The sequence below is a fragment of the Coturnix japonica genome, chromosome 11, assembly GCF_054131305.1.
Source record: "Coturnix japonica strain WE chromosome 11, WE-NBRP24, whole genome shotgun sequence".
Taxonomy (NCBI): Eukaryota; Metazoa; Chordata; class Aves; order Galliformes; family Phasianidae; genus Coturnix; species Coturnix japonica.
This window is the reverse complement of record NC_140673.1, coordinates 18,875,203-18,888,383: the sequence shown is the minus strand read 5'-3', so window position 1 is coordinate 18,888,383 and position 13,181 is coordinate 18,875,203. Positions and strand designations below refer to the sequence as shown.

General features: G+C 37.5%; 2 protein-coding genes across 2 annotated transcripts in view; one reads left to right on the top strand and one right to left on the bottom strand.

The window, feature by feature from the left end:
• Positions 1 to 13,181, top strand: part of AK5 (adenylate kinase 5) — a 76,274-nt gene that overhangs the window by 42,460 nt on the left and 20,633 nt on the right. Inside the window, exon 8 of the mRNA XM_015870253.3 lies at positions 660 to 736. Coding sequence (XP_015725739.2) covers positions 660 to 736 — 77 coding nt within the window. The remainder of the gene's footprint in view (positions 1 to 659; positions 737 to 13,181) is intronic.
• PIGK (phosphatidylinositol glycan anchor biosynthesis class K) overlaps positions 1 to 13,181 on the bottom strand; it is a 136,065-nt gene that overhangs the window by 116,663 nt on the left and 6,221 nt on the right. The window lies entirely within an intron of this gene.

Sequence of the window (13,181 nt, the reverse complement as noted above, 5' to 3'; positions counted from 1 at the left end):
TGTACTTAGAAGAATGGTGGTTAATCCTCCCATTCTTGCTAAGCAGTCACCACCCACCCACATGACTCCTGATTTTGTTATCCAGCACCTTCAGCTTAAAGTCATTTAATAAAGCTAAACCAGCCCAAGACTTCTCAGCAAGTGAACTTTGTCATCCCCAGTGGAAGAGGCTCACAACTTGCTAAACCTGACACAAGAACAAGGGACAGAGTTGGGCTGTCATCTAGGAAAGGGATGGGAGAGGAACAAAGAGTGCAGTTGCTGGATGCATGCTGCTTTGGTCCCCATCAGCATCTCTCCAAGATCCATATCTGCTAATCACTAATTAGTATTTCCTTTCTCTTTCCAAACTATGACTCATGTTCTCCACTAAGATTCTTGTAGCAATTTTATGATAGCACATCAAAGCACACAGAACACACAGCCCAAAAAATTCACAATTTTCACTATTTAGTGTAATCATTACTGAAGATTTATGGAAGATTTTTAAAAAGCTTATTAATGGAATACATTTAGTTCAGGTATTTTAGCACATCTGAATGATTCCTTGGATCAGAGTTTTTGCATACATGGAGACAGCTGGAAATACTACAGCATCCTACCACATGGATTGAAGATTTTCAACATTTCTGAAGTCTAATTTTCTTTCCTTTTTTTAGGGACAAATGAACTTGATTGCAGCCTGATTATGGATTCTGGAGATACTGCTTATACAGAATTTGACTTTGAAGATCAGGTAATTTTGTATATATGACCTCTTTCTAGACAATATTCTAGATGATATATATTCTGTGTTTTATAATTTGTCTGAGCAGAGTGGCTGATCTTTAAGTATAGCTCAGCTTAAATGCTTGTAAGGACAACAAGTAAATTTGGTATGATAATGACGAATATTCTATACAGGAACATAGAAGGGAGAAATTATCATACAGTCATCCCAGTTACCCATTACTATCATACAGTCATCCCAGTTACCTACTGTGAAAAACAAAATTAGATACTATTCTCAGGAAGAAAAGATCAATAACTCAATTCAGGAGCGAAGAACTGCTTATACTCAAACTTAAGCTCGTTTTGATTGTGGCAGTGATTTAATACTCCAGCTATTTACCACATGCTGTTTACGAATTGTGTGAAGCATCAACAACCTTTACAATGAGAATTTCAAGTGGAAAAGGAATGCTTGTCTGGATACAAATGTGTCATGCAGTGATGTTATTACATAGGAAATCTGTCATGAGAATGTGGGGGATAAGAAGGCTTGTTTCTAAGCAACCTTACACAGCTGAGCTGCTAAAAATGTTTTTTTAGCAGAACATCTTGGTAGTCTCTTAACAAGAGGAGCTGGAGGTTACAGCAGTACACAGCATGTACTGAAGGCAAAGGCATTGCTGGGGATGAGTAGCACTCAACATAACTGGAGCAGACATACACAGATACCTCTGCATTCATTTGTTCCTGGAATGAGGTAGGAAACTCTGCAGTGTAAACTAAGCCAATGAAGAATCACTTGAATTCTTCAGACATACACAGCTTCTTCCAAAATAACCTTTCCTGCCAGCAGGCAGGAACAAGGAGAACAAGTGGTGTGGTTCCACCCACCTACACACTCATCACCTCACCAAGGAGTGCTCCAAAACACAGGGAAGTGCTTTGAGAAACACTCTGTACCTATCAGTGAAACAGTGCAAAACAATACTACTGCAGGTTAAGATCTGGCTTTTCTTGAAGAGAGCACTGGGGACACTAAACTTTCATTTATAAAATATATAATACAAAGCTCAAGCTTTTTTTGAGTTGTTTTTCATTTGAATTCATGTAACAATTCAAAAAACAAAGTGATTGTTTCCTGCTGGCTATTCATGAATGCTTCAGGAAGCAGAACACTTGTAGTCACTAAGTCCCTACAGCACTATAAGGTAAGAGGGAAATACCAGGGAAAATACCCACTAGTGTGTTTTCTTCTTAAAATAAGAAAAACATCATTATTCCAAATCACTAATAACTATTTTTCTTCTCAGATCTATAGCAAGCAAATACTCTATTAAAGAACAAATAAGCTAGCTATTTAGAATGACTGACCAAAAACATTATTTAAAAAAGAAAAACAAAGAAAAAAGGCCATCAGTACTTCCTGGTGAGAATGCCTTGTAGAAGAACCTACCAAAGTTTAAATATGGTTGTGTTCTCCATTGCCTTTGCTGGAGCAGCAATTATCCCACTCATGACTCAATTGAGAAACAAAGTACAGTAAGCTGATAAGTTTCAGATGTTTTCAAGTGGATTGAGACTCAGGAAATATCTTTCTGGCCACTCATTTTTGGGTACAACATCGTGGCTTCTAAAGGTTTACAGCACTTGCTGTGGTGTCTAGTGTCTGTTTGGTCTAATAACAATTGCCTTTTGTTGCTGGAATGCTCTCAAGTGCGATACAGGTTCTCACTGTTCACTGTGGCATTCTTCTATATTTGTCATTCAATTTCTCAGCTTTGCCAGAGAGGCTGTTAATAAAATACCACTTGTTTCCAGAGATCAGACAAGTCTTATCTTTAAGAATTGGGTTTTTAATTAGAAACCTGCCATTTGGCGTATTTCAAGTGCATTCAGGCTAAAAGGGAGTATTGAAAAATTGGCTTCAGTGAATCCTATCAAAGACTTACAGAACAAAAGAGCAGCCAATTATTTTCTTGTGAAAACAAGGCCTTCGAGACAGCCTTAGCTAGTCCGAGGAATACTTAAACTAATTAATGAAGAGGGTATACAGCTGTGAAGTGAATACAACCCAGAACAAGTCATTATTAAACTGATACCTATAAAATGTAATAACAGCAGGTAAGCTTCAAGTAAATTCCTTAAAAAATATACTTATCTTCTTCTGAGGTTTTCATTGAGTCATACAATGGGTTGGTTGGAAAGAAAGTATATCTCAAATCTACAAAACATGAAATCATAATTTTGTGCCTCAAGGGAAACCACAAGTTCATAACCAAGGTATTTCTTCCATATCCTTCCACTGTTAGACCAGACTTCAGTAAATGCAGTGGCTCATACAAAGAAAAGATTGCTTGCCCCTGCTCCACTCTGGTATGCCAAAAATGTACGAAAAATAGATGTAAAAAATACTGAAAGATAAAGGTGTTTCTGATCAGCAGTGACAAGCAATCTATTGAATTAAGTAAATTGCATAACCCAATCTTTGCTGCAAATGCAGGATGTTTTATAATTAGAAAATGTGACAGCTCACTTGAAAAGCAACAAGCAAAACCAAAGTTTAATGGAGGGAAAAAAGGCCCTCAAAGAGATCTACTCTCATTATAATGAGAGGAAACAAGCTCTTGATTAAAAGTTGTTGCCATGCAGTGACAATTCTGCTTGCAGCTTGCTATCACTTCCCACCCAGAGCAAATGGACAAATCTGGGCTGCTGAGGAACAGGAAGCTTTAAGCACAGTGAAGAAAAGCAGACTCTTGCTACCAGGATTATAACAACATTTCCAGCCTGAATGATTATCAGAGCACAAAACCTAAATTCAAGGGTGATGAAAATGCCCCAAAAGCCTATACAAAAGCAAAACTCAAATATTCCTAAAGTGGAAAAGCAACAGTGCATTTGAAGCTCACTTTAATTAAAACCCTCTGGATTAAACCGGAAAGTCACTGTGCAGCATTTACTATGTTTTGTACCTGCACTTTGACTCCACTTTCTCTACATCCTGAAGATTTAATCCAAGAGTTAAGATTTCAGATACAGTGCTCCAAGCAATTCTAGTAAAATGTGACAAAGAGCAAATGGCACATCCACATTAGCGGGGTAGTTTTGATTGGGACTGCTGCATTTCAGAACTGGGCAAACATTGATTAAAATATTTAAAGCAGCCAGACGTACAGGATACTATATTAATCATCTGCTTTACCTTTGAGAATATAGGGAACATCTGGTATAACAGCAGCTTCATTCATATGTACTGCACAGCATTAATCACTGCACATCTGAGTAAAATGATCATAAGTATCCTTATGATAAATCCCTCTGGGTTTCTAATGTTGAATATCACTTGTGTGCATTTTCCTTTTCCTTTGACAGAGGAATCAAGTAGAATTAAAACTTGTTTTAGAGAGAAACTGTTTAAAAACTGGACTGTGGCACAGAAAAGAAAACAGACTTTTGAAAACTCAGAGGACAGTTGAGAAACTCTGTCCTTCAATGTTTGTTTTTGATGAAGAGCAGAGAAAGGCAGAATCTAATCTTTAGGGATATCTACAAAACAATGATAATGCAAAAGCATCCAAATAGACGAAAGAGCTGGACAGGCAGGCCTAACTACAGAGAAAAGATGCTTAATAGAAATGTACTGAAGTCAATGAACAATCTGTTCAGTTCAAGTTGCCATGGAAACTACTCTATTAAATGCTTAAAAAAAAAATCAGCTTTAGAAACAAAGTACTACTGTTTGCCTGTTACAAAGTGTTCCCTTAATAAGATCAAAGTAAGTATATTTGGCATTTCTGTATCATTTGGTTAGCTTGAAGATTTCTGTCTTTCAAAATCACCATGGTGCACTGTACTAAAGGCACAAGAAATAAAGCCAACTTCTTTGTTTTCCCCCATGCAAACCATAGCAAAATGGACAAGAAAAACTGCCATGAGCTCAATTTGCATTTAATCTGGAAATAGTTGTTCTTCCCTCTCAGAAATTATTCAGCTTTATTTTCTGAAGCTGCATGTGTTAGGAGAGTGAACTGTGCAGGACAGATGAAATCTTTGTGTCTCCATTTCTTTTCTGCATTTGAACCCAAAGCAGTTACCTGCAGTTGTGCTCAGGACAGGGCATGATTACCCCTCAGTGAGGTACAACAAGCTCATACAAGTTACTGGAGATTTAAACACATTGACAGCACTGTTCTTCAAGATGTGCCACATTTATGCTCTACTGAATATTTCTGCAGCAATTCAGGCAGTTCCGTGACTTGTGTAAGATGTCTGTACAACAAAGCGTTACAATTTACCATGTTTCACCTGCATTTTTCTGGAAATAGCATCAGGATAACATACTTTCCTTCCTCATACCAGCTTGCTTCTCTGCTGGCAAAACTAAGGGCCTTCTTGAACATACAAACAACTTTGCAGCTGAATTTATGAGTCTACCAATTACACACCTGCCTTTATGTTTCACATTGCTCCTAAAGCTGATAGAGAAACACACACATTTCTGTATTCTCCTATACTTAGGCACATCAGTCAGGGTGGTGGGCAGGTTCTGTTCACATCATCCAGCACCCCAGGAGACCTCTACCAAAGCCCTTCCCTCGAAGTAATTCAGCAACAATTCCTGTACTTTAAAGCATTGAAGAAGCAGCACATTCTTCATAGAAAATATTTACTAATCACTCTCATTTTTACTTTTCTGTTTTAATCTGTAGTGATTACAAGGATACTATTTTACTTTAATGGATAGAGAACTGCTCTTTAACTCATTTGCATTATTTCAAAGCAGCAGAATGACTTCTCTGGGTACAGTAGCAATACTGAAAAAACACTCAGTGTATCCTCTTGAAACCATATGTTTCCTATTTGGTTTATTTTTTTCTCCTTATGTACACAATGATTATGCAGTCATCTTTAGTAATTTGGGCTTACATGCTGGTCATAAAGAGGAAGAACTGACCTATTTTTAGTTCCTTCATAATAGGCCATCATGGATCTGTGGAGTTCTCACAGTTAAAATCTTTCTCAACAGATTAGTTCTTTATAAATTCTGTAGAAGATTTTTGTTGTAAGCTATAAAGTACCTAATAAAACATAAATGGGTGTTCCAGTAAACCTACAACAGGCCTGTTCAAAAGTTAAGCTGGTCTCAAAGGTCTTTGAAGGAGAAAAAATTGAGCACAGCTGTAAACAGTAGCAGCAAATCATAGATGTGAGGCCACACGCTGCTCTTATTTTACAACACCCTGTTCACGTCCTTCTCCATGCCAAGTTATTCCAGGCAGTGCTTTACTTCCATATTTTAAAAGGTCTGTTCTCATTAGCTACATTTCCTGGGTCTACACTTCTTTCCTCTTTCTCCCTGCTGTAATTCTGCATGTAATGTGCCTGTGTAAGCATCTGCTTTTCTGTAAATGGCAGATGTAATCAGGGCATAGCAACACTTGCTGCCTCCAGACCCGATCACCTGCCACACAAGGGAAAGACGCCTGCTAACTTTTGCAGTGCTATCCTGAAATAAAACTGCCTCTCCCCCACCACGCAGTACTGAATTAGGACTGGCAGTTTGAAGAACAGAGCTTTATAGCAAAATGTGTTACTGTGCATCTTGAACAAGTGCTGCAGCATGTGACACTGTGTGTGGGTTAGAAAGAGCTTAGAAGGGAGAAAGAGAAAAGACATTTCTGAGCTTACTGCCTGTTGTAGACTTCACTAGCAAAGGACAAATACTTTCATCTTAAAGTATGATACAAAGGAAACAAAAACAAAACATCCTTAGAAAACTCAGGAGATTGCAAGCGAAAGGCACATTCTGCCCTTGACTCCTTTGCTGTCTTTGTTCTTAAAGATTATTTTAATTGGTTAAACTTCTTAAAGACTAAAGACAAGTTACTTTTTACAGCTTACCTCACCTGTCCTGGAGTTTCATTTTCTTAAAGTAATGGAGCTGATGCTAACAAAAACAAATGAGTGGTGATGATGATGCGTGCAATCAGAAGCATAACAGTAGGTTATCTATGGAAATTAACTCATGAAGTTTTAGTTCTTCCAAAAGAAGCTATTACTGAATTCCACTTTATATGTTCCTTGACAAAGCATTCATATCTTTGTAACACAGTCTTACTGGAAATTAATTGAGATTGCATTTGTCCTCTAAAGTAAAAAGCAAATAGAACTGCCTTCCAGTTCTGCAGATAGTGCCAATGTGAGGAATCCACTGCCATCAAATCACAAAGATCAAGCTGCACATCATCTTGAAAAAGCCTCAGTTCTTCAAGACAGGTTTTCACCCCAAATTCAGTGTCCAGTTTACCAGAACACTCTCACACTGCTCTGACCATGCCAATTGCTGCTACCCTACTGGAAAATATGTTCTTGCCCCAAACCCTGGTTGCTAGGTTTGCCCTTTAAAAGATCATTTCTGTAATTCCTTTTCCTAGCATGATAGTGTCTGGAAATCAATACGAAGCTAATGCATTTTTCTTGTTTAATACTCACACGCATTTTATGTCTTGCATTGTCCTTTAAATCAAGATATATATGATCTTGGTTTGCAAGAGGAAATCAATTTGTTTTTAACATTACTGTATAGGTACTGTAAGGTTTATTTTACAAGGGAAATAGCATAGAAATGCTTGTCTGTCTAATATCCCAGGGGCAAAAGGGAAATGCTTTCTGTAGATGTTATTACAAAAAACCATTTGGTCTGCACTTCCTTGTTGCATGCATGACAAACAAACAAAAATCACCTCAAATAACATTAGCACTGTTCTCTCATCTTAATTACTATTCATCTCTTTTGCCGCAAGTAACTCTACTCCTCTGAACAGTATGAACTGTGTAAGAAAATACACCGCTGGGGGAAGAAAAACCTCCAAGTCAGGGTGTATTTATACTGTATCTCATTTACACACATTCATTAGTTCTGGACCAGGGAAGGTCAGAGCACAGCAGCCTCTTTTTTCCAGAGCCATATTTCAACATAAAGTGTGCAGAAAGCAGCTCAGCTTCAGAAAGCTATTTGAGTCTTAAATCAAATTTAAAGGCAAAGAACAATACAGCTCATAAAATCTGCTCCCAGAGACCATTGCCCATACATAAAACTTACAACTAACCCAGTGTATCTCATCAAAACCAAACATTTGCTCTTACAGGAAAACGGGAATTTAGAAGACAAATTCCACAGCTCAGTGCTGACTGCACCCAATTTCTTAAGATGCTCAGCTTCACCTAACAAATGCTTGCTCAGAGTCTTGTGAATGCGGATGAACTGCACCTGTAAGGGTCCATTCCAGTTTTGATGAGCAGAGACTGCATACATCTAATCTGAAAGACCATCCCCTAGGATTAGGCACATGCCTGTTAAGCTCAGTTGCAAACACATGTCAAACTAAAACCACACAGATTGTGACAGACTGGACTGGCCTAAGCAGAAAACTTGTACATCCAGGTGATGCTTGACAGACACCTCACACTGCTTTCTGATTCCCTTGAGCATTCTTAATCAGTGAGTTTACTTAATTGACGGCTGAAGTTGATTTTAAGGTAAATGATGCTTTAGAAGCATCACTTGCAAACATCTGAAACTGAATTTCATATCATGTTATTAAGGATTAAGAATTCAAAGCAAAAATACTGCAATATAAACAGGTGAAAGTGGAAATCTAATCCCTAGATCTGTCTTTTCTTCCATGTATAATTATGTTCTTATTGATATCACTTAATATCTCTTCTGAAGTGCAGATAATGCCCTTACCTAAAGGAATCACAAGGAAGATTTATGTGGAATTGCAGAATTCCTTGAAAAAGTAAAAAGCTACACTTGTACTCATAACATAGCAAAAGGAGACCTACAGCATTACAGCATGCTGAAAAATTGATGGTTATATCCACCTACACCACATGGAAAGAATGATAATGAGATCACTTAACTAAAGCTGCATACTCACTTCTTGCTTGGACTGTATACACAATGTCATCTGTATTAGCTGTACTTGTATATATTCTTTTCTATTTACTTACATGTTAAGTTCTATTCTCAACAGATATTTCCTACACAGAGAAACATGCTGTTTTCATTTGTTTGATATGTTCCATTGAATATTTACATTCTTAAATTTAATCTTTAAAATTATGCATAATTTTAGTCAGAAGTCATGATGCAATTTCAGTTCAGTCTCACTCTATTGCCAAATTGAGTCGGTTGATAAAAAGAGAATATGGGGAGCTCAAAAATAAAGAAAATAAGCAGCAGGATTCAGAAGCAGTATGTATTTACTGCTATTCTCTTAGTCTATTTTGAGTTGTGCTTGAATTTGATTGAAATGTATCAACGTGTTATAGAAACACTGAATGTTCATTTTCTTCTCCAAGGACTTCACAGAGACAGTTGAAAAATATACATTTAAATTTGAAACTTACAAAGTCAAAGGTGTAGAAGGGTTTACTTGAAAAGTTCTGCCTTATACACACACACACGTATATATATATATAGATAGGTCTTGTTCCTCCCCACACCACTCCCCCTCTTTTTTTGATCATATATTTGGATTTGCTCACTGAACTGCCAGTATTGCACAGTATGACAGACACGCATGTGGAAAATATTCAGCTAGTAACGCACAGATTGCCTTCAGACTCAGATCAGCCTTATTTAGAGTCCTGCCACTATTTATTTCTTTAAATCTTCTGCCAAATAACTCAAAGAGGGGTGGAAGATCTTGCAGAAGAAAAACATGAAGTTACTTCCAAGTTCAATATTATCCAGATCTGTAATAAAGACTGGTTGACTTGCTGAAGCATCAGATAGCAAATCCTGGAAGGAATTCTCCCCCAGCAATGATTAGAACTGAATGATCTTTCCATATATAGCTTAGCTTCCTTTTTAATCTTAGTGTATTTTTGCCCTTGGTAACTTCAGCTGTCAGTTTTTAGTTGAATTCCTCCTGGTATGTAAAGATACATTCCTGTTCAATATTTCAATGTGTACTGTGTCCCTGTTTCACTGAACGCTGCTTTCTTAGCTGACCCTGTGGAGCTCATCCCCTTGTGACTACCTGTCACTTGATTCATACTCCGTAATGATTTACACCACAGGAAAGATATAAATGCCCACCTTCTGCACAATTCCAATGTTATTCACACAAGCTTTTTCTTCTCCCTATGTAATCAGACTCATAACTTCAAAATATATCCAAAGTCACATTCCTCCTGAACTGGTTGGCTGAAAGATGATAAACTCTTTCTTTTCTGAGAACTGATGCAGTGCTGTGAAGGAGCTGTACTATTGCTTTTCCCCTGAAAATGTCATTGCTTTTATTGATATAGAGCTTTCTACACTATTGTGTTGTTAAGAGCCTCTAAATAATCCTGTTTAGCACTGACTAATGAAAGCAACTTCCCTCCCTTTCTCTGTTACACTACTCACATTTTCTTTTCTCTTTTCCCGATGCAAATTGAATATTTATTCATAATTGTTTTGTTTCTTTGCCTCCATTCTCCTTAACCCACAGTTATTTGTGCACTTTTAAAAAGTTTCTAGGAGGAACTCTGTTATATCTGTTAAGAATCAAACAAAATATATCAGGCACTTTATACCACTATTTTCACAAAGCATGCAGCAACAAAAGGGCAATAAGAACTTAGTAATGTGGGTGGGGAAAAAAAGACTGGAACAGAGACTGAAACAGAAAACCTCTCACCTCAAGGAACAAATATTCAAAGCAATCATATTTAAATCCTAACAAAAAAGTCCCATTAGAAAAAAAGAAAGCTTTATTGCTTTCTCTGAAGTGATATTTTGTAAGCGTCCTAGTTCGCTAATAGCAGAACTCAACTATTTGGATAATTCTGTATCATCTCCTTATTGCAAACTGTGACTACCTGTCAATGCATTCTATTATGGAAGTAACCTCAGATCCAGCAATTATAGGCACAACCTGTATGTACCTACTGCCATTCAGTTATTTACTGATAACCAGTTACATGACAAGCCAGAAGCTTGTGTTTTCCAACTCTGAAGGCAAATGTCAGCTAGAGACAGATGGAGAAGTCTGCTGGCTGCACAGAATCCAATATACTGTTTACACTGACAAAGCAGTTATGTGACCAGCTGTGCCCCACTGACTGATACGTTTCCAGATAATAGTTGAAGATGTTACCTGGCTTTAAAAGTAGCTGAAATTACACCTTTCTCTAGAGCTCATTAACAAAAGTTCTGTTTCTCACCTGGCTTTCAATTAAACACAAGCATCTATATTGAGAATATTGAAACTATTCTGCTACACTGTTGCTATATCCGTGATAGCAATAGCCAATTTATATTTCAGGAACGGGTAACACTAAATCCAACAGCTCTGTTCCATAGCACTTTGGCAACTAGGCAGAACAGTGCTTTCAAGCCAACAGAGATGAAGTTGTTCACAAGTTTAGAGACCTACTGCTGGAAACACACAGTTAGATCTTGTCAAATGTAACACAAGCAGACTGGAATTAACCAGTCTCTGCTGCTCTCTAAAAAGGAGTACAGGCTATGAAGGCAGTGCGGCTCTCTTCACCCAGATCAGCAGGCAAAGTGGCTGTACTTTTGGGGAGGCTGGGAAGAAGCCTGGTTCTGAGCTGTGGAGGAATACCTTGTATTCAGAGCCAGATTAACTGTGGCCTTACTCTTCTTCCTCCTGACTTTTCTCACAACTCCCCAAGAGACAAACTGTCAGGAACTCTTTCCACTCTGAGCTGGGTGTCACTGAAATATCTGTGAAAATGAAATATTGACAGCAATATGTTCTCTGAATATGAGGAGCTTGTTCTGGCCCAGGCTGGTGGATCCACTCCCAGAGTCACAGAACAGGTTCCCTTTGGAAAAAAAAATAGGGATGAAACAGATTCTTTCATAGACAGTATTTCTGTACCTGAAAAATGAGCAGGTACCGATATAATGAATTATTTTGATGTTCTTGTTTACCTGACTTTGAGTTGTAATTACAGTTCACACTTTTGACCTTTCATAGAATTTATTCTGTATGTGAACATGGCTGGCTGCCTAGTTAACCTCTTGGTCTATTCAAACAAATAAGGTTGGTCAAACAACAATTAAAAAAAGCTGAAAGTTTATTTTGCTTCACCTCTATCTCTAGTTCCTACATATTTCAGCTCTACAAAATGAGATCTGTTCCTGGCTTAAACAGACCTTTATTATCACCTGCTGCTCTGAGCAGCCCAGTGGGGTTACTGAGTTAGTTCCATTCTGCAATTATAGGGTAGAACGAAATACATTATTTGAAACTCCATTATTTGCAAGGAGTACTGCAGTTCATTTGATTGTAGGTAAACTTCGCAACTGCGATCTTGATTTTTAAAGGAACTTTAAACTTTGTACCTAAATCCATTTGCACTTATAAACTTAAAGGTATGATAAAAGGCTGAATCTCAGACTAGGCTTTCTGTATGTAATATACCCTCTGCAAGGTCTAAAGTATTATTGTATTATTACTTCAAAGAAAAAGTGTGCATGATTAATACCATCACTGGAATTGCAGGGAAGAAATTAATCTTTTGCTTTTACTTTACTTCCCTGAAATACCTCCCTCCAAACTTTCTTTTATTAGTAGTAGGTTTTAAAAAGGCAAATTTAAAGCAGTTCCACTGCAGTGTAATAGATTGAGAATCACAGAAAGAAAGAGTTCACCGTGGTCAACGTAATGGCTCTTCAGCCTAATGAAGAGTGCTTATGTTTCAGTGATAATGGGAAGACAGGGAAAAATCCACAAGTGCAGCACAGGAGCCCCGTGAATCAGAGCAGCCAGTAGTTCTGGTCACAACAATGCTCATTCCACTTAATGTGCTCACACAGCAATACACGTTTCTGATGGTGGCGATTTCTGACACCATATTGATGCAGAACTGCAAACGACTGCAGCTTGTGAACTCTATGCTAGTGTTGGACATAACCTTGTCCGCTCTAAATATGTTTATTTTGAGAGAACCAGAGTAATGTGTACTATGCTGATATTAGACACCAGTCACATAAGATACACATGTTAATGTCAAGGTTATGATTATTTTATGGACTATATATTATGGCAGTGATGGTGTGAATGTATTGACACTACATAATCCAGACTATGTCCTTGTCCTGCATATATGTATATAATTCTCATAAACAAGGACAGCAAACAGTTCCTGCTCTAACTCTCTTGCTGATCAGTATCCATAATTCTTCAGTCGTTATATATATTATATATTTATTATATTATTATACATATATATATACACATATATATATGCAGTACATGGCAAAATAATTCCAAATGATCAAGCATCAGGAAAAAAAACAAACATACCAAGTTCTCCATTTCCCTGGCCTGATCCCTCTTTGTAGTTCAGCAGCCTCTGTAACAAGTTGCATTTTGAAGTGTATTCTGAAGGTCAACAAATTCAAACTGTTTCAGACTAAAGACTAATTTTGCCTTTTCATT